This window comes from Notolepis coatsorum (genome assembly GCF_963971535.1).
Source record: "Notolepis coatsorum genome assembly, chromosome: 7".
Classification (NCBI taxonomy): domain Eukaryota; kingdom Metazoa; phylum Chordata; class Actinopteri; order Aulopiformes; family Paralepididae; genus Notolepis; species Notolepis coatsorum.
In genome coordinates, this window is record NC_140171.1 from 176,075,788 (window position 1) to 176,098,321 (window position 22,534).

A 22,534-nucleotide genomic window follows, 5' to 3' on the forward strand; every position below is an offset into this window, starting at 1 on the left:
TGTGGAGTGGAGTGGGCAAACACCGGACTGGAGGGGTGGGACCAGGTTAGTGTCTGGGCTGTGGAGTGGAGTGGGCAAACAGCGGACTGGAGGGGTGGGACCAGGTTAGTGTCTGGGCTGTGGAGTGGGCAAACAGCGGACTGGAGGGGTGGGACCAGGTTAGTGTCTGGGCTGTGGAGTGGAGTGGGCAAACACCGGACTGGAGGGGTGGGACCAGGTTAGTGTCTGGGCTGTGGAGTGGAGTGGGCAAACAGCGGACTGGAGGGGTGGGACCAGGTTAGTGTCTGGGCTGTGGAGTGGGCAAACACCGGACTGGAGGGGTGGGACCAGGTTAGTGTCTGGGCTGTGGAGTGGGCAAACACCGGACTGGAGGGGTGGGACCAGGTTAGTGTCTGGGCTGTGGAGTGGAGTGGGCAAACACCGGACTGGAGGGGTGGGACCAGGTTAGTGTCTGGGCTGTGGAGTGGGCAAACAGCGGACTGGAGGGGTGGGACCAGGTTAGTGTCTGGGCTGTGGAGTGGAGTGGGCAAACAGCGGACTGGAGGGGTGGGACCAGGTTAGTGTCTGGGCTGTGGAGTGGAGTGGGCAAACACCGGACTGGAGGGGTGGGACCAGGTTAGTGTCTGGGCTGTGGAGTGGAGTGGGCAAACACCGGACTGGAGGGGTGGGACCAGGTTAGTGTCTGGGCTGTGGAGTGGAGTGGGCAAACAGCGGACTGGAGGGGTGGGACCAGGTTAGTGTCTGGGCTGTGGAGTGGAGTGGGCAAACAGCGGACTGGAGGGGTGGGACCAGGTTAGTGTCTGGGCTGTGGAGTGGGCAAACAGCGGACTGGAGGGGTGGGACCAGGTTAGTGTCTGGGCTGTGGAGTGGAGTGGCAAACAGCGGACTGGAGGGGTGGGACCAGGTTAGTGTCTGGGCTGTGGAGTGGAGTGGGCAAACAGCGGACTGGAGGGGTGGGACCAGGTTAGTGTCTGGGCTGTGGAGTGGAGTGGGCAAACACCGGACTGGAGGGGTGGGACCAGGTTAGTGTCTGGGCTGTGGAGTGGAGTGGGCAAACACCGGACTGGAGGGGTGGGACCAGGTTAGTGTCTGGGCTGTGGAGTGGAGTGGGCAAACACCGGACTGGAGGGGTGGGACCAGGTTAGTGTCTGGGCTGTGGAGTGGAGTGGGCAAACACCGGACTGGAGGGGTGGGACCAGGTTAGTGTCTGGGCTGTGGAGTGGAGTGGGCAAACAGCGGACTGGAGGGGTGGGACCAGGTTAGTGTCTGGGCTGTGGAGTGGAGTGGGCAAACACCGGACTGGAGGGGTGGGACCAGGTTAGTGTCTGGGCTGTGGAGTGGAGTGGGCAAACACCGGACTGGAGGGGTGGGACCAGGTTAGTGTCTGGGCTGTGGAGTGGAGTGGGCAAACACCGGACTGGAGGGGTGGGACCAGGTTAGTGTCTGGGCTGTGGAGTGGAGTGGGCAAACACCGGACTGGAGGGGTGGGACCAGGTTAGTGTCTGGGCTGTGGAGTGGGCAAACACCGGACTGGAGGGGTGGGACCAGGTTAGTGTCTGGGCTGTGGAGTGGAGTGGGCAAACACCGGACTGGAGGGGTGGGACCAGGTTAGTGTCTGGGCTGTGGAGTGGAGTGGGCAAACAGCGGACTGGAGGGGTGGGACCAGGTTAGTGTCTGGGCTGTGGAGTGGAGTGGGCAAACACCGGACTGGAGGGGTGGGACCAGGTTAGTGTCTGGGCTGTGGAGTGGAGTGGGCAAACACCGGACTGGAGGGGTGGGACCAGGTTAGTGTCTGGGCTGTGGAGTGGAGTGGGCAAACACCGGACTGGAGGGGTGGGACCAGGTTAGTGTCTGGGCTGTGGAGTGGAGTGGGCAAACACCGGACTGGAGGGGTGGGACCAGGTTAGTGTCTGGGCTGTGGAGTGGGCAAACACCGGACTGGAGGGGTGGGACCAGGTTAGTGTCTGGGCTGTGGAGTGGAGTGGGCAAACAGCGGTCTCCAAAAGCACACAATGACAAATATTTATATAAAATGTACCTGCATAACTCACGATGATTAGTTAAGACAAGCTTTCTCTAGGCTTTTGAAAATGTAGGGCAGACCTTGTTGGCAACGGGTAGCAGAAATCGCAAGTCGTTTTTAAGTCCAGGGCAGCCAATTGATGTAACGTACGTCTTTTCACGTTGCATATCGTAAAGTTTTGAAATAATCCAACACATTGATTTCAGTTTGACTGTTTAGTTAACGTTTCCAGGCTTACAGATCACTTCCTGCTGTGTCGGTGATGAGTTGGCAGAGTGCCGTCTGGACCCTGGCGCCGCCCTCCTCCTCCGCGCCCAGCAGCTGCAGGTTCCTCAGCAGCAACACGCACGGCTGGCAGGACGCCGCTCTCTGGAACGCCACCCTCAGCTTGGCCTCGCAGGCTGCAGCCGTGTCGGAGCACAGAGTCACACAGTCCACCTGGAGCCAGGACACGAGGGGTTAAACACAGAGGAGACACACAGTCCACCTGGAGCCAGGACACGAGGGGTTAAACACAGAGGAGACACACAGTCCACCTGGAGCCAGGACACGAGGGGTTAAACACAGAGGAGGAGACACAGTCCACCTGGAGCCAGGACACGAGGGGTTAAACACAGAGGAGACACACAGTCCACCTGGAGCCAGGACACGAGGGGTTAAACACAGAGGAGACACACAGTCCACCTGGAGCCAGGACACGAGGGGTTAAACACAGAGGAGACACACAGTCCACCTGGAGCCAGGACACGAGGGGTTAAACACAGAGGAGACACACAGTCCACCTGGAGCCAGGACACGAGGGGTTAAACACAGAGGAGACACACAGTCCACCTGGAGCCAGGACACGAGGGGTTAAACACAGAGGAGGAGACACACAGTCCACCTGGAGCCAGGACACGAGGGGTTAAACACAGAGGAGACACAGAGTCCACCTGGAGCCAGGACACGAGGGGTTAAACACAGAGGAGACACACAGTCCACCTGGAGCCAGGACACGAGGGGTTAAACACAGAGGAGACACACAGTCCACCTGGAGCCAGGACACGAGGGGTTAAACACAGAGGAGACACACAGTCCACCTGGAGCCAGGACACGAGGGGTTAAACACAGAGGAGACACACAGTCCACCTGGAGCCAGGACACGAGGGGTTAAACACAGAGGAGGAGACACACAGTCCACCTGGAGCCAGGACACGAGGGGTTAAACACAGAGGAGACACACAGTCCACCTGGAGCCACGACACGAGGGGTTAAACACAGAGGAGACACACAGTCCACCTGGAGCCAGGACACGAGGGGTTAAACACAGAGGAGACACACAGTCCACCTGGAGCCACGACACGAGGGGTTAAACACAGAGGAGACACACAGTCCACCTGGAGCCAGGACACGAGGGGTTAAACACAGAGGAGGAGACACACAGTCCACCTGGAGCCAGGACACGAGGGGTTAAACACAGAGACACACAGTCCACCTGGAGCCAGGACACGAGGGGTTAAACACAGAGGAGACACACGGTCCACCTGGAGCCAGGACACGAGGGGTTAAACACAGAGGAGGAGACACAGTCCACCTGGAGCCACGACACGAGGGGTTAAACACAGAGGAGACACACAGTCCACCTGGAGCCAGGACACGAGGGGTTAAACACAGAGGAGACACACAGTCCACCTGGAGCCAGGACACGAGGGGTTAAACACAGAGGAGACACACAGTCCACCTGGAGCCAGGACACGAGGGGTTAAACACAGAGGAGACACACAGTCCACCTGGAGCCAGGACACGAGGGGTTAAACACAGAGGAGACACACAGTCCACCTGGAGCCAGGACACGAGGGGTTAAACACAGAGGAGGAGACACACAGTCCACCTGGAGCCAGGACACGAGGGGTTAAACACAGAGGAGACACACAGTCCACCTGGAGCCAGGACACGAGGGGTTAAACACAGAGGAGGAGACACAGTCCACCTGGAGCCAGGACACGAGGGGTTAAACACAGAGGAGACACACAGTCCACCTGGAGCCAGGACACGAGGGGTTAAACACAGAGGAGGAGACACACAGTCCACCTGGAGCCAGGACACGAGGGGTTAAACACAGAGGAGACACACAGTCCACCTGGAGCCAGGACACGAGGGGTTAAACACAGAGGAGGAGACACACAGTCCACCTGGAGCCAGGACACGAGGGGTTAAACACAGAGGAGGAGACACAGTCCACCTGGAGCCAGGACACGAGGGGTTAAACACAGAGGAGACACACAGTCCACCTGGAGCCACGACACGAGGGGTTAAACACAGAGGAGACACACAGTCCACCTGGAGCCAGGACACGAGGGGTTAAACACAGAGGAGGAGACACACAGTCCACCTGGAGCCAGGACACGAGGGGTTAAACACAGAGGAGACACACAGTCCACCTGGAGCCAGGACACGAGGGGTTAAACACAGAGGAGACACACAGTCCACCTGGAGCCAGGACACGAGGGGTTAAACACAGAGGAGACACACAGTCCACCTGGAGCCAGGACACGAGGGGTTAAACACAGAGGAGACACACAGTCCACCTGGAGCCAGGACACGAGGGGTTAAACACAGAGGAGACACACAGTCCACCTGGAGCCAGGACACGAGGGGTTAAACACAGAGGAGACACACAGTCCACCTGGAGCCAGGACACGAGGGGTTAAACACAGAGGAGACACACAGTCCACCTGGAGCCAGGACACGAGGGGTTAAACACAGAGGAGACACACAGTCCACCTGGAGCCAGGACACGAGGGGTTAAACACAGAGGAGACACACAGTCCACCTGGAGCCAGGACACGAGGGGTTAAACACAGAGGAGACACACGGTCCACCTGGAGCCAGGACACGAGGGGTTATACACAGAGGAGACACACGGTCCACCTGGAGCCAGGACACGAGGGGTTAAACACAGAGGAGACACACAGTCCACCTGGAGCCAGGACACGAGGGGTTAAACACAGAGGAGACACACAGTCCACCTGGAGCCAGGACACGAGGGGTTAAACACAGAGGAGACACACAGTCCACCTGGAGCCAGGACACGAGGGGTTAAACACAGAGGAGACACACAGTCCACCTGGAGCCAGGACACGAGGGGTTAAACACAGAGGAGGAGACACAGTCCACCTGGAGCCAGGACACGAGGGGTTAAACACAGAGGAGACACACAGTCCACCTGGAGCCAGGACACGAGGGGTTAAACACAGAGGAGACACACAGTCCACCTGGAGCCAGGACACGAGGGGTTAAACACAGAGGAGACACACAGTCCACCTGGAGCCAGGACACGAGGGGTTAAACACAGAGGAGACACACAGTCCACCTGGAGCCAGGACACGAGGGGTTAAACACAGAGGAGGAGACACACAGTCCACCTGGAGCCAGGACACGAGGGGTTAAACACAGAGGAGACACACAGTCCACCTGGAGCCACGACACGAGGGGTTAAACACAGAGGAGACACACAGTCCACCTGGAGCCAGGACACGAGGGGTTAAACACAGAGGAGACACACAGTCCACCTGGAGCCAGGACACGAGGGGTTAAACACAGAGGAGACACACAGTCCACCTGGAGCCAGGACACGAGGGGTTAAACACAGAGGAGACACACAGTCCACCTGGAGCCAGGACACGAGGGGTTAAACACAGAGGAGACACACAGTCCACCTGGAGCCAGGACACGAGGGGTTAAACACAGAGGAGGAGACACAGTCCACCTGGAGCCAGGACACGAGGGGTTAAACACAGAGGAGACACACAGTCCACCTGGAGCCAGGACACGAGGGGTTAAACACAGAGGAGACACACGGTCCACCTGGAGCCAGGACACGAGGGGTTAAACACAGAGGAGGAGACACACAGTCCACCTGGAGCCAGGACACGAGGGGTTAAACACAGAGGAGGAGACACAGTCCACCTGGAGCCAGGACACGAGGGGTTAAACACAGAGGAGACACACGGTCCACCTGGAGCCAGGACACGAGGGGTTAAACACAGAGGAGACACACAGTCCACCTGGAGCCAGGACACGAGGGGTTAAACACAGAGGAGACACACAGTCCACCTGGAGCCAGGACACGAGGGGTTAAACACAGAGGAGACACACAGTCCACCTGGAGCCAGGACACGAGGGGTTAAACACAGAGGAGGAGACACACAGTCCACCTGGAGCCAGGACACGAGGGGTTAAACACAGAGGAGACACACAGTCCACCTGGAGCCAGGACACGAGGGGTTAAACACAGAGGAGACACACAGTCCACCTGGAGCCACGACACGAGGGGTTAAACACAGAGGAGACACACAGTCCACCTGGAGCCAGGACACGAGGGGTTAAACACAGAGGAGACACACAGTCCACCTGAAGCCAGGACACGAGGGGTTAAACACAGAGGAGACACACAGTCCACCTGGAGCCAGGACACGAGGGGTTAAACACAGAGGAGGAGACACACAGTCCACCTGGAGCCAGGACACGAGGGGTTAAACACAGAGGAGACACACAGTCCACCTGGAGCCAGGACACGAGGGGTTAAACACAGAGGAGACACAGTCCACCTGGAGCCAGGACACGAGGGGTTAAACACAGAGGAGACACACAGTCCACCTGGAGCCAGGACACGAGGGGTTAAACACAGAGGAGACACACAGTCCACCTGGAGCCAGGACACGAGGGGTTAAACACAGAGGAGACACACAGTCCACCTGGAGCCAGGACACGAGGGGTTAAACACAGAGGAGACACACAGTCCACCTGGAGCCAGGACACGAGGGGTTAAACACAGAGGAGACACACAGTCCACCTGGAGCCAGGACACGAGGGGTTAAACACAGAGGAGACACACAGTCCACCTGGAGCCAGGACACGAGGGGTTAAACACAGAGGAGACACACAGTCCACCTGGAGCCAGGACACGAGGGGTTAAACACAGAGGAGACACACGGTCCACCTGGAGCCAGGACACGAGGGGTTAAACACAGAGGAGAGACACACAGTCCACCTGGAGCCAGGACACGAGGGGTTAAACACAGAGGAGACACACAGTCCACCTGGAGCCAGGACACGAGGGGTTAAACACAGAGGAGACACACAGTCCACCTGGAGCCAGGACACGAGGGGTTAAACACAGAGGAGACACACAGTCCACCTGGAGCCACGACACGAGGGGTTAAACACAGAGGAGACACACAGTCCACCTGGAGCCAGGACACGAGGGGTTAAACACAGAGGAGACACACAGTCCACCTGGAGCCAGGACACGAGGGGTTAAACACAGAGGAGACACACAGTCCACCTGGAGCCAGGACACGAGGGGTTAAACACAGAGGAGACACACAGTCCACCTGGAGCCAGGACACGAGGGGTTAAACACAGAGGAGACACACAGTCCACCTGGAGCCAGGACACGAGGGGTTAAACACAGAGGAGACACACAGTCCACCTGGAGCCAGGACACGAGGGGTTAAACACAGAGACACACAGTCCACCTGGAGCCAGGACACGAGGGGTTAAACACAGAGAGGAGACACAGTCCACCTGGAGCCAGGACACGAGGGGTTAAACACAGAGGAGACACACAGTCCACCTGGAGCCAGGACACGAGGGGTTAAACACAGAGGAGACACACGGTCCACCTGGAGCCAGGACACGAGGGGTTAAACACAGAGGAGACACAGTCCACCTGGAGCCAGGACACGAGGGGTTAAACACAGAGGAGGAGACACACAGTCCACCTGGAGCCAGGACACGAGGGGTTAAACACAGAGGAGACACACAGTCCACCTGGAGCCAGGACACGAGGGGTTAAACACAGAGGAGACACACAGTCCACCTGGAGCCAGGACACGAGGGGTTAAACACAGAGGAGACACACAGTCCACCTGGAGCCAGGACACGAGGGGTTAAACACAGAGGAGACACACAGTCCACCTGGAGCCAGGGCACGAGGGGTTAAACACAGAGGAGACACACAGTCCACCTGGAGCCAGGACACGAGGGGTTAAACACAGAGGAGACACACAGTCCACCTGGAGCCAGGACACGAGGGGTTAAACACAGAGGAGGAGACACAGTCCACCTGGAGCCAGGACACGAGGGGTTAAACACAGAGGAGACACACAGTCCACCTGGAGCCACGACACGAGGGGTTAAACACAGAGGAGACACACAGTCCACCTGGAGCCAGGACACGAGGGGTTAAACACAGAGGAGACACACAGTCCACCTGGAGCCAGGACACGAGGGGTTAAACACAGAGGAGACACACAGTCCACCTGGAGCCAGGACACGAGGGGTTAAACACAGAGGAGACACACAGTCCACCTGGAGCCAGGACACGAGGGGTTAAACACAGAGGAGACACACGGTCCACCTGGAGCCAGGACACGAGGGGTTAAACACAGAGGAGACACAGTCCACCTGGAGCCAGGACACGAGGGGTTAAACACAGAGGAGACACACAGTCCACCTGGAGCCAGGACACGAGGGGTTAAACACAGAGGAGACACACAGTCCACCTGGAGCCACGACACGAGGGGTTAAACACAGAGGAGACACACAGTCCACCTGGAGCCAGGACACGAGGGGTTAAACACAGAGGAGACACACAGTCCACCTGGAGCCAGGACACGAGGGGTTAAACACAGAGGAGGAGACACACAGTCCACCTGGAGCCAGGACACGAGGGGTTAAACACAGAGTCACACAGTCCACCTGGAGCCAGGACACGAGGGTTAAACACAGAGGAGTCACACAGTCCACCTGGAGCCAGGACACGAGGGGTTAAACACAGAGGAGGAGACACAGTCCACCTGGAGCCAGGACACGAGGGGTTAAACACAGAGGAGACACACAGTCCACCTGGAGCCAGGACACGAGGGTTAAACACAGAGGAGGAGACACACAGTCCACCTGGAGCCAGGACACGAGGGGTTAAACACAGAGGAGACACACAGTCCACCTGGAGCCAGGACACGAGGGGTTAAACACAGAGGAGACACACAGTCCACCTGGAGCCAGGACACGAGGGGTTAAACACAGAGGAGACACACAGTCCACCTGGAGCCAGGACACGAGGGGTTAAACACAGAGGAGACACACAGTCCACCTGGAGCCAGGACACGAGGGGTTAAACACAGAGGAGACACACAGTCCACCTGGAGCCAGGACACGAGGGGTTAAACACAGAGGAGGAGACACACAGTCCACCTGGAGCCAGGACACGAGGGGTTAAACACAGAGGAGACACACAGTCCACCTGGAGCCACGACACGAGGGGTTAAACACAGAGGAGAAGACACACAGTCCACCTGGAGCCAGGACACGAGGGGTTAAACACAGAGGAGACACACGGTCCACCTGGAGCCAGGACACGAGGGGTTAAACACAGAGGAGACACACAGTCCACCTGGAGCCAGGACACGAGGGGTTAAACACAGAGGAGACACACAGTCCACCTGGAGCCAGGACACGAGGGGTTAAACACAGAGGAGACACACAGTCCACCTGGAGCCAGGACACGAGGGGTTAAACACAGAGGAGACACACAGTCCACCTGGAGCCAGGACACGAGGGGTTAAACACAGAGGAGACACAGTCCACCTGGAGCCAGGACACGAGGGGTTAAACACAGAGGAGGAGACACACAGTCCACCTGGAGCCAGGACACGAGGGGTTAAACACAGAGGAGACACACAGTCCACCTGGAGCCAGGACACGAGGGGTTAAACACAGAGGAGACACACAGTCCACCTGGAGCCAGGACACGAGGGGTTAAACACAGAGGAGACACACAGTCCACCTGGAGCCAGGACACGAGGGGTTAAACACAGAGGAGACACACAGTCCACCTGGAGCCAGGACACGAGGGGTTAAACACAGAGGAGGAGACACACAGTCCACCTGGAGCCAGGACACGAGGGGTTAAACACAGAGGAGACACACAGTCCACCTGGAGCCAGGACACGAGGGGTTAAACACAGAGGAGACACACAGTCCACCTGGAGCCAGGACACGAGGGGTTAAACACAGAGGAGACACACAGTCCACCTGGAGCCAGGACACGAGGGGTTAAACACAGAGGAGACACACAGTCCACCTGGAGCCAGGACACGAGGGGTTAAACACAGAGGAGGAGACACACAGTCCACCTGGAGCCAGGACACGAGGGGTTAAACACAGAGGAGACACACAGTCCACCTGGAGCAAGACACGAGGGTTAACACAGAGGAGACACACAGTCCACCTGGAGCCAGGACACGAGGGGTTAAACACAGAGGAGACACACAGTCCACCTGGAGCCAGGACACGAGGGGTTAAACACAGAGGAGACACACAGTCCACCTGGAGCCAGGACACGAGGGGTTAAACACAAGAGGAGACACACAGTCCACCTGGAGCCAGGACACGAGGGGTTAAACACAGAGGAGACACACAGTCCACCTGGAGCCAGGACACGAGGGGTTAAACACAGAGGAGACACACAGTCCACCTGGAGCCAGGACACGAGGGGTTAAACACAGAGGAGACACACAGTCCACCTGGAGCCAGGACACGAGGGGTTAAACACAGGAGGAGACACACAGTCCACCTGGAGCCAGGACACGAGGGGTTAAACACAGAGGAGACACACAGTCCACCTGGAGCCAGGACACGAGGGGTTAAACACAGAGGAGACACACAGTCCACCTGGAGCCAGGACACGAGGGGTTAAACACAGAGGAGACACACAGTCCACCTGGAGCCAGGACACGAGGGGTTAAACACAGAGGAGACACACAGTCCACCTGGAGCCAGGACACGAGGGGTTAAACACAGAGGAGACACACAGTCCACCTGGAGCCAGGACACGAGGGGTTAAACACAGAGGAGACACACAGTCCACCTGGAGCCAGGACACGAGGGGTTAAACACAGAGGAGACACACAGTCCACCTGGAGCCAGGACACGAGGGGGTTAAACACAGAGGAGACACACAGTCCACCTGGAGCCAGGACACGAGGGGTTAAACACAGAGGAGACACACAGTCCACCTGGAGCCAGGACACGAGGGGTTAAACACAGAGGAGACACACAGTCCACCTGGAGCCAGGACACGAGGGGTTAAACACAGAGGAACACACAGTCCACCTGGAGCCAGGACACGAGGGGTTAAACACAGGAGGAGACACACAGTCCACCTGGAGCCAGGACACGAGGGGTTAAACACAGAGGAGACACACAGTCCACCTGGAGCCAGGACACGAGGGGTTAAACACAGAGGAGACACACAGTCCACCTGGAGCCAGGACACGAGGGGTTAAACACAGAGGAGACACACAGTCCACCTGGAGCCAGGACACGAGGGGTTAAACACAGAGGAGACACACAGTCCACCTGGAGCCAGGACACGAGGGGTTAAACACAGAGGAGACACACAGTCCACCTGGAGCCAGGACACGAGGGGTTAAACACAGAGGAGACACACAGTCCACCTGGAGCCAGGACACGAGGGGTTAAACACAGAGGAGACACACAGTCCACCTGGAGCCAGGACACGAGGGGTTAAACACAGAGGAGACACACAGTCCACCTGGAGCCAGGACACGAGGGGTTAAACACAGGGAGGAGACACACAGTCCACCTGGAGCCAGGACACGAGGGGTTAAACACAGAGGAGACACACAGTCCACCTGGAGCCAGGACACGAGGGGTTAAACACAGAGGAGACACACAGTCCACCTGGAGCCAGGACACGAGGGTTAAACACAGAGGAGACACACAGTCCACCTGGAGCCAGGACACGAGGGGTTAAACACAGAGGAGACACACAGTCCACCTGGAGCCAGGACACGAGGGGTTAAACACAGAGGAGACACACAGTCCACCTGGAGCCAGGACACGAGGGGTTAAACACAGAGGAGGAGACACACAGTCCACCTGGAGCCAGGACACGAGGGGTTAAACACAGAGGAGACACACAGTCCACCTGGAGCCAGGACACGAGGGGTTAAACACAGAGGAGACACACAGTCCACCTGGAGCCAGGACACGAGGGGTTAAACACAGAGGAGACACACAGTCCACCTGGAGCCAGGACACGAGGGGTTAAACACAGAGGAGACACACAGTCCACCTGGAGCCAGGACACGAGGGGTTAAACACAGAGGAGACACACAGTCCACCTGGAGCCAGGACACGAGGGGTTAAACACAGAGGAGACACACAGTCCACCTGGAGCCAGGACACGAGAGGAGACACACAGTCCACCTGGAGCCAGGACACGAGGGGTTAAACACAGAGGAGACACACAGTCCACCTGGAGCCAGGACACGAGGGGTTAAACACAGAGGAGACACACAGTCCACCTGGAGCCAGGACACGAGGGGTTAAACACAGAGGAGACACACAGTCCACCTGGAGCCAGGACACGAGGGGTTAAACACAGAGGAGACACACAGTCCACCTGGAGCCAGGACACGAGGGGTTAAACACAGAGGAGACACACAGTCCACCTGGAGCCAGGACACGAGGGGTTAAACACAGAGGAGACACACAGTCCACCTGGAGCCAGGACACGAGGGGTTAAACACAGAGGAGACACACAGTCCACCTGGAGCCAGGACACGAGGGGTTAAACACAGAGGAGACACACAGTCCACCTGGAGCCAGGACACGAGGGGTTAAACACAGAGGAGACACACAGTCCACCTGGAGCCAGGACACGAGGGGTTAAACACAGAGGAGACACACAGTCCACCTGGAGCCAGGACACGAGGGGTTAAACACAGAGGAGACACACAGTCCACCTGGAGCCAGGACACGAGGGGTTAAACACAGAGGAGACACACAGTCCACCTGGAGCCAGGACACGAGGGGTTAAACACAGAGGAGACACACAGTCCACCTGGAGCCAGGACACGAGGGGTTAAACACAGAGGAGACACACAGTCCACCTGGAGCCAGGACACGAGGGGTTAAACACAGAGGAGACACACAGTCCACCTGGAGCCAGGACACGAGGGGTTAAACACAGAGGAGACACACAGTCCACCTGGAGCCAGGACACGAGGGGTTAAACACAGAGGAGGAGACACACGGTCCACCTGGAGCCAGGACACGAGGGGTTAAACACAGAGGAGACACACAGTCCACCTGGAGCCAGGACACGAGGGGTTAAACACAGAGGAGACACACAGTCCACCTGGAGCCAGGACACGAGGGGTTAAACACAGAGGAGACACACAGTCCACCTGGAGCCAGGACACGAGGGGTTAAACACAGAGGAGGAGACACAGTCCACCTGGAGCCAGGACACGAGGGGTTAAACACAGAGGAGACACACAGTCCACCTGGAGCCAGGACACGAGGGGTTAAACACAGAGGAGACACACAGTCCACCTGGAGCCAGGACACGAGGGGTTAAACACAGAGGAGGAGACACACAGTCCACCTGGAGCCAGGACACGAGGGGTTAAACACAGAGGAGACACACAGTCCACCTGGAGCCAGGACACGAGGGGTTAAACACAGAGGAGACACACAGTCCACCTGGAGCCAGGACACGAGGGGTTAAACACAGAGGAGGAGACACAGTCCACCTGGAGCCAGGACACGAGGGGTTAAACACAGAGGAGACACACAGTCCACCTGGAGCCAGGACACGAGGGGTTAAACACAGAGGAGACACACAGTCCACCTGGAGCCAGGACACGAGGGGTTAAACACAGAGGAGACACACAGTCCACCTGGAGCCAGGACACGAGGGGTTAAACACAGAGGAGACACACAGTCCACCTGGAGCCAGGACACGAGGGGTTAAACACAGAGGAGGAGACACAGTCCACCTGGAGCCAGGACACGAGGGGTTAAACACAGAGGAGGAGACACAGTCCACCTGGAGCCAGGACACGAGGGGTTAAACACAGAGGAGACACACAGTCCACCTGGAGCCAGGACACGAGGGGTTAAACACAGAGGAGGAGACACAGTCCACCTGGAGCCAGGACACGAGGGGTTAAACACAGAGGAGACACACAGTCCACCTGGAGCCAGGACACGAGGGGTTAAACACAGAGGAGACACACAGTCCACCTGGAGCCAGGACACGAGGGGTTAAACACAGAGGAGGAGACACAGTCCACCTGGAGCCAGGACACGAGGGGTTAAACACAGAGACACACAGTCCACCTGGAGCCAGGACACGAGGGGTTAAACACAGAGGAGGAGACACAGTCCACCTGGAGCCAGGACACGAGGGGTTAAACACAGAGGAGGAGACACACAGTCCACCTGGAGCCAGGACACGAGGGGTTAAACACAGAGGAGGAGACACAGTCCACCTGGAGCCAGGACACGAGGGGTTAAACACAGAGACTGGCTACACCTCCACCGACTAAGGCTCTTTGGATCCACAAGAGTCTCTCAGCTTTACAGCCCAAGTTATTATTATTTGACATCTTTGTACTGCGTGCAAAGAGCTGCATGGATTTGAACCTAATCTATATGATAGCACTAGCATAAATTGGACATTGCTGTAAAGATGAGACTCTTGTTCCATTGAGCCCAGTGCCATGCAGATACCTTGAGGTGAAAGGTCAAGGGGCGGCAAGGGCCATGCCAATTCTTCACATGCTACTGGTAGGCTACTGTTGCATGACATGGTTCATAGCCTGTTCATAGTTCATGGTGTGAGTGTGTATGTGTGTATACGTATATGTGTATGTATGTATGTGTGTATGTAGATATATGTATGTATGTGTATGTATGTATATTGTTTTTGCTTTTATCAATTTGTTGTGATAGTTGTGTTGGTTCGAGATAAATAAAAAGCAATCAATCAATCAATCAATCAATCAATATTAGTGGATTGTAATGTCTATGATGTCGACCGGTCTTGCCGGCAGGGCATGCAGTGAGAGGGTTAATAAACATTTATTATGGTATTCCAAACACAGAAATCTACCTTAACAAAATGCAGATGGAGTCTCCTGCACACGGCTCGGACAACAGTCACCTTCCCAGCTCCATGCGGGCCTTGGAGCAGAACGGTGCATCCACTCAATGCAGCAAAGCTTCAAAATCAAATGGAAAAAACAGGTCAACTCTGCAATTGGCACCCCAGTGGGAATTGAACCTCAACAACACCTATTGCATATATTTTCCTATTGCAAGTTGTTGAGGGTGTTGTTTCATTGTAAATCATTTATATAACCAGGAGTCTGTTACTACCTGACACAGGGTTTATGGATTAAGGATTATGAACAGGTTTCCTTGACATTTCCAAAATGTTTTGGACCTTTAAATGAGTTATGTGTAATATCAAACCAGTTGGAATGAGTGCCATGTACACCAAATCACATACTATCATTTTAAAGAAGAAATTGGACTCATGGTTTTAATATATAATAATATTCATAGAAATGTAAAGACATTTTCTCTATTTGTTTTGTATTTGTGTGTTCTCACCATCTCATTTTAGCTTCTAGTATTTAAAGGTCCCCTATTGCAGGGGTTCCCAAAGTGGGGGTCGCGACCCCCAGGAGGGTTGCGAGCCGCCGCGGGGGGGTCGCCAGATGATTTAAAACTAAAATAATAATAATGTTATGCAGTCAGGCCACTGAACTTAGAAGCAGGCCAGGCCAGTGTTTCTAGTTGCAGCAGCGCAATAGTTAATACTGTAGGTGGGGAACAACCAGGAGATCACTGCAACTCACACAAGTTGGAGAACTATCTCTCTCTCTCTTGCTCTCACACACACACAAAGGGAGCCGCATGTGATTGGTGGAGGCGGGACCCTTACAAAAAATTGTTGTTGCTAATCATTGACACATGATATCCTGTAATAATCCCCCCCAGAAAAATCTACTTTGCATTTGATATATTGCAAATATATGCCATCACACAAATGAATATGTGGTGTTATGATCAGGGCTGAAGTTGAATAAAAGATTGTATTATTTTCAATCTGACATTACAAAAAAACAGAAAATCCATCAAAATCAGTGTTGTTGCTAATCATACATATGCTAGCCTGTTTTTTAACAATAATTTGTGATGCCATCACAAACACTGGCATTTAAAGGGTACAAATAAAAAAAATCCTGCACCAGAATGCAGGAAATGAAGTCTTTGTAACAAGAAATTTCCTGGTGGGGGACCCCAGACCCCCTGCTTAAAAAGTGGCCTGACTGGGGCTATATTTTGCACTATATTTCCTGGCCTAAATAATTTTCCCAGTCCGGCCCTGGTTAAAAGCCTCCAATGCTTATTAGTGTGTGTGCATGTTTCAACCATACATTTCCATTTATAAAAAAAATTATAATAATTACATTTTGGATTTTTGCAAAGACGACATTGATAATCAAGGACTTTATAATGCTGCAGTGATTTCCTGGCTGTTGCTAAAGAAGGGAGCTAGCCTGTACCAAGTCTTCGGGACTGAAAGAAAGTATCGAATCAGTTAACCTCGCCCGGAGCCCTATTTTCTGAAAATCCGCCTAAAATACATACCCAATTAAATGGAATATTGCTCCACTTCTACAAGGTCCATTTGCATGTTCTTGGTATCTAGGGACATCTATGGACCTCAGTGAATGTATTCCCAGTGTCAGAAATATTGTGTCTATTACTAGGCTTGCTTAAATTGTGATGAAACAAAAGTAGAATATGAATTATAATTTTTCTTTGCATCTTTGACAGTGAATAACACCATGCTAAAAATGACCAGACATGAAAAACTGAGCTCGTTCAGTACCTTCTTGAGATCACGTGTAAAAAAATCTAAGGAAATGAATAAAGGGAAGATGATTAAACAGAAGGTTTTGTAGATACAGTACTGAATTCTCCCATCCGGACCAATGCAATTTGAAATATTATTATAGAATATAGAATAGCAGGCCTATAAATTATTATAGCCAATTCGCACATTTATGGATTGGGCCAAATCTTGTCTTTCAAATGGCGGAGTTCAATTTGGATTTAGTATCACCAGGCGTGCATAAGAACAGATAATGAAATCTACTGTATGTACAGTAGGTTTTTTATTCTTGCCAGAGCTCCGCCATTTTGAAACTGATTTAAAATCGGATGGCTGCTAAATGCTCAAAATAGGGGAGACAAGGGGCTGGGTGGTGAGCGGGCAAGTCGTTCGTCACCAACGCAGGAGATACTGGTATCGAGCCCAGCTCTCTGTGTTGCTTCCGGCTTGGCCGGCCGTCATACTAACACAATTGGCAGTGTTAGAGGGTGGGAAAGCCGGTGGGTGGGTCCTGCACAGCTTACTTGTAGTGCAACATGGGAAACATTGTTTGTTTCTACACACTGTAGTTTGTAGTTTATTACACGCTAAACATCACGCATTTCCAGGGCGGCTGGGTGGCGTAGCGGAGATTGCGCTCGTCACCAATGCAAGAGACTCCGGTCTCGACTCCCCGAGTCAGCATTGCCTGCGGCTTGGGCCGGCCGTCATACTATCTCAATTGGCAGAGGTAGCGGGTGGAAAGTCGATGGGTGGGGATTGGACGTTGTGGACAGCGACTCCTACAGGTCGGTTGGGGGACGCCTGTACAGCAGAGACAGGAAGTATAGGGGGCAGCGTGAGCCTCCCACACGTTACTCCTCGCCACTGAGAGTCCGCGCTGTCTGGTGAAAAGATGCGACAGGCTGCCTCCTTGTGTACCGGAGGGAACACGTGATGCAAGGCTTCTATCCTCACTACAGCCGACCAGTGGGAGGCATAGTCTAGCAACGTTCAAGACAGGGGAGGGGAATTGGGATGGGAATTGGGATGGGAGAAAAATAGAAAAAATAAGGAGGAAAAAGTGGATAAAAAAAAATCACGCATTTCTTTTTTCATAGATGGCGAGATAAATGGCGTGCAATAAGCCCGAATCGTTCTGGTTGATTCCCTGAACCCCCAAATAAAAAGGTATATAACATGTATATAGGTACCTTCACAAAATCATCAAGGGGGGGGGGGGGGGGGGTCTGTGCTTGAGTTTGCCGAGCATGTTTTACATCCGGTAAAACACAGAACGGTGATCGTTAGAAAACACGTTTCAGGTTCTGTAAAATAGATAATACCTTACCTTAGCCAGAAGGTATTCCAAAAAGAATAATTCCAAATGATCGCATCGCCATTGCGATTACCAGTGTATATGTCTATACACGTTTCGATGGTAAAATACGCTTAGGCAACGGAATTTCGAGGCAATCAGTGTGAATCTCTGTTCAAGAGGCGGAGCCCCTACAAAAAAAGGAGGCCGTGTATCAACAACACCAAGCCTTTCCAGTTCAGACACAGACGATACTGCCACCTGGTGATAGTCGATCAAATTCAAACATATACAAACAAGCCAGGGACGGCTAGAATGATCCGGATGATGATTTAGAACGGGGATCAAAAGAAAAATATCAAAGGATCAAAACCAGAGAAATCTCAGGTCTGACCGTGAATGAGTTAACAGTCCAAATCTGAATTATCGTCTGAATTATTTTGCAAACAGATGCCTGCAGATCCATCTACTCTATAGTTATTAGCTGCTGGGGCCATAGCCTGAAGTCTTACCTAGAACACGTCCAAAGTTTATAACAATATCACAAGAAATTAGTGTTTAAGTGTATTAGTGTTTATTACATCTTTATGACAAATCACCACTGGCGCTAAAATGATTGATAGTTTGTGTAGCCAATAGGGGTGTAACGGTATGGTTTGTGTAGCCAATAGGGGTGTAACGGTATGGTTTGTGTAGCCAATAGGGGTGTAACGGTATGGTTTGTGTAGCCAATAGGGGTGTAACGGTATGGTTTGTGTAGCCAATAGGGGTGTAACGGTATGGTTTGTGTAGCCAATAGGGGTATAACGGTATGGTTTGTGTAGCCAAACTGGAGGTGCTCACTTTTTTTTTATGCTCTTTGGCTGTTTGGTTTCATAACCCGAGATTGGAAGCACGTAATAGGTTAAACGGTGTGTCAATCAAAATCCTCAAGATTTTAAATTCTTTAATTATTTGTGTTTATAGATCCTTGCATTCTCAATGAGGGCATGGTGTATGGATGTTATGGATGGAGCCATTTTCAGTAGTTTATTTGATGGAAAAACCTAGGGCTGGGCGATATGGCCAAAAATGATATCACGATAACGATATGATAATGTTATCATATCACTCGATATCAATAATTATCGATATTGTTATAAGTATCACCGGCCACAGGTAAGAGCGATTTGACGTCAATTTCAGTCTGATCGGGCCTTGTTCTCATAGCCATCCACCCGGTCAGCGTATGATGTTGCAATAACGAATGCCGTTATTGGTCATCAATAATCAGAAACAACTTCCCCCCCCCCCCCCCCCTTTCATGCATTCATGGTGGAACATGATACCGATCATATGCATTTTGATTTTTAACTCTAACTTGTGTAGGGCCGAAACGCGACCATTGCGGTATATAGTTCATATTCACAACGCTATAAAACGGGAACGTATTGATGAAAAAATTATTTCTTTATGGCATATTGAAGGGAAGGTTTATACTGTCAATTGACAATGACAATGGACACATAGCAATAATATAAAATATAGATTTAGCTCTACAAACAACCTCACGCACAGTGAAAACTTGTAATGAAAAGCTGGCCTCAGAGTGGGATTAGACAGGCCCCAATGGCCCAGAATGTGTTCATATCACGATAATTATCGTTATGGTTTTATCGCCCAGCCCTAGAAAAACCATGTCAAACGAATTGTTATTCAATATAAAAAAAGAATGTAAGTGTTAAAAACATGTACACCTGCCCCTTTCAGTACTCGCCACGGGAGAGCTATGGTAGAACTCATGAGACAGCAATGGTTAGTGACTGATGGTGATAGGATGGCGATGGGATCACTGGGGATTATTCTTTTTGGAGTACCTTCTGGCTAAGGTAAGGTATATTCTATGTCTATTTTACCGAACCTGAAACATGTTTTTGTAACGATCACAATGTCGTATTTTACCTAACCTAAAACTTGCTTTTGGTAACGATCACAGTTTTGAGTTAAAACGACCCCCCCCCCCCCCTCCTTGATGATTTTGTGAAGACACATATGTACATTGTATATACCTTTGATTTGGGAGTATTTGGGGGTTCAGGCGAGCAACCAGAACGATTTGGGCATATTGCATATAACGTGTCATATCTCGCGATCTATGAAAAAAGACTGGATCATTTTGGAAAGGGGCGATGTTTAGCGTGTAATAGTGCACAAACTACAGTATGTAGAAATGAACTGGTTTGTCAGTGATGGACTATGAACAATGACTGTCAAATGAGCCATACTATTGTCTCCATAGCTATAATACAGAACACACGATGGGTCTGCAAACATCGCTAAAATGGTCAATAACGCTGGCGCCATTGAGTAAAGATGGGAAAAGGGCATGGCGCTCAATGAGTTAATGGTAAAGATTTCACAAATACTGTGTGTGTGTGTGTGTGTTTGGAAAGACCAGATGAAGTCAGACGAGTATATTATATTGATAGTAAATTTACTGAGGATGGACAGATAATGTTGATATTTAAACATAAGAAATACAATACATAATACATTTATTCATGATCATCATGCAACATAAAACAATTGTAGGGACGGTTTGGGAGAGGAAGGGGTTTTAGGTTGCATGTTGTGAGTTCCAAAAAAATTTACTTAAAGTTTAAAGCTCAATATATCAAAACGTGGCACTTTACAGTGAACAGGAGGTCTATTTGTATGAAAAAACAATAGATTGTTTTTCATTTAAATGTCTGGAAGCGCTCAAAAATAAAAATGTCAAATGATATTTCCGTTGCCTTTTTTGCGTTGATCTAAATGTTACCGATTGTGTTAAATGGGCACATAATATCGTCTCATATCGAATCGTGGCAGACTTTGTGATATCGGCAAATATCGTATCGTTGTCCAAAGAATCAATATGGTATCGTATCGTGATGAAACTGGTGATTCCCACCCCTAGTATTTACATAGATGAAAGGTTAAATATGTGAGTGAACTCCCTATAGCTTTTAAAGGTATGCTAGGACTGGCACTTCATGAAACATGTAACTGTTTTACCTGATGCTATTGCTGGTGTGATTATGCTCCTTGCCACTGCACAAATGGCCTTCTGTATTTATATTTGAATTACATGTTTTTTGTTTAATGCCCTTGTTTTTATGTTGACACTTGTTGTGTGCCGTGTCGGTCAGGACTCCCTGGAAGAAGAGATCTTGTATCTCAACGGGACATTCCTGGATAAATAAAGGATTAATAAAAAAAAATATTATGAAATAAAATTTTTATATCTTACCTGTCGCTGCTATGTGGAAGAATGATAGAGATGATTTGGTCCACAGTGCCGGAGAGACCCGGTGGGGACAGGGTGGTCCACAGGGAAGGTCCCTCGCCAACAAACACACAGGGGGCTAAGCTGTTGGTGGACACTCCCTGTGAGGGAGGGATGACAGCGAACGAGAAGTTACATAATAATCAGTGTCTGAATCATTGACTGGCTCTCAAACATTAGCATTGCCAGGAGAATGCTATAATACCTTTTATTTCCATAAAAAAAAATTAAACTGGGTTGGGTTGGCTGTGTTTTAATGTAGGCACCGTCACAATGACATACTTGTCTTAAAGGGGAACCCATTTTCAGAATTCAAACATGTAATTAACTAGTACATGTTACATAAGAACACGACTATATAATAGATTACACTGAGAGAGTACATGTTACATAAGAACACTACTGTATAATAGATTACACTGAGAGAGTACATGTTACATAAGAACACTACTATATAATAGATTACACTGAGAGAGTACATGTTACATAAGAACACTACTGTATAATAGATTACACTGAGAGAGTACATGTTACATAAGAACACTACTATATAATAGATTACACTGAGAGTACATGTTACATAAGAACACTACTATATAATAGATTACACTGAGAGTACATGTTACATAAGAACACTACTGTAGAATAGATTACACTGAGAGTACATGTTACATAAGAACACTACTGTAGAATAGATTACACTGAGAGAGTACATGTTACATAAGAACACTACTATAGAATAGATTACACTGAGAGAGTACATGTTACATAAGAACACTACTGTAGAATAGATTACACTGAGAGAGTACATGTTACATAAGAACACTACTGTATAATAGATTACACTGAGAGAGTACATGTTACATAAGAACACTACTATATAATAGATTACACTGAGAGAGTACATGTTACATAAGAACACTACTGTATAATAGATTACACTGAGAGAGTACATGTTACATAAGAACACTACTATATAATAGATTACACTGAGAGAGTACATGTTACATAAGAACACTACTGTATAATAGATTACACTGAGAGAGTACATGTTACATAAGAACACTACTATATAATAGATTACACTGAGAGTACATGTTACATAAGAACACTACTGTAGAATAGATTACACTGAGAGTA

At 51.3% G+C, this 22,534-nt stretch overlaps 1 protein-coding gene across 2 annotated transcripts in view; it reads right to left on the reverse strand.

The window, feature by feature from the left end:
* pex6 (peroxisomal biogenesis factor 6) overlaps nucleotides 1-22,534 on the reverse strand; it is a gene marked incomplete at its 5' end in the record, with an annotated part of 108,421 nt that overhangs the window by 40,137 nt on the left and 45,750 nt on the right. For both annotated transcript variants that reach the window (XM_084318075.1, XM_084318074.1), the window contains 3 exons: nucleotides 2,262-2,461; nucleotides 14,997-15,105; nucleotides 21,359-21,495. In XM_084318075.1, the coding sequence (XP_084174201.1) occupies nucleotides 2,262-2,461; nucleotides 14,997-15,105; nucleotides 21,359-21,495 (446 nt within the window). The remainder of the gene's footprint in view (nucleotides 1-2,261; nucleotides 2,462-14,996; nucleotides 15,106-21,358; nucleotides 21,496-22,534) is intronic.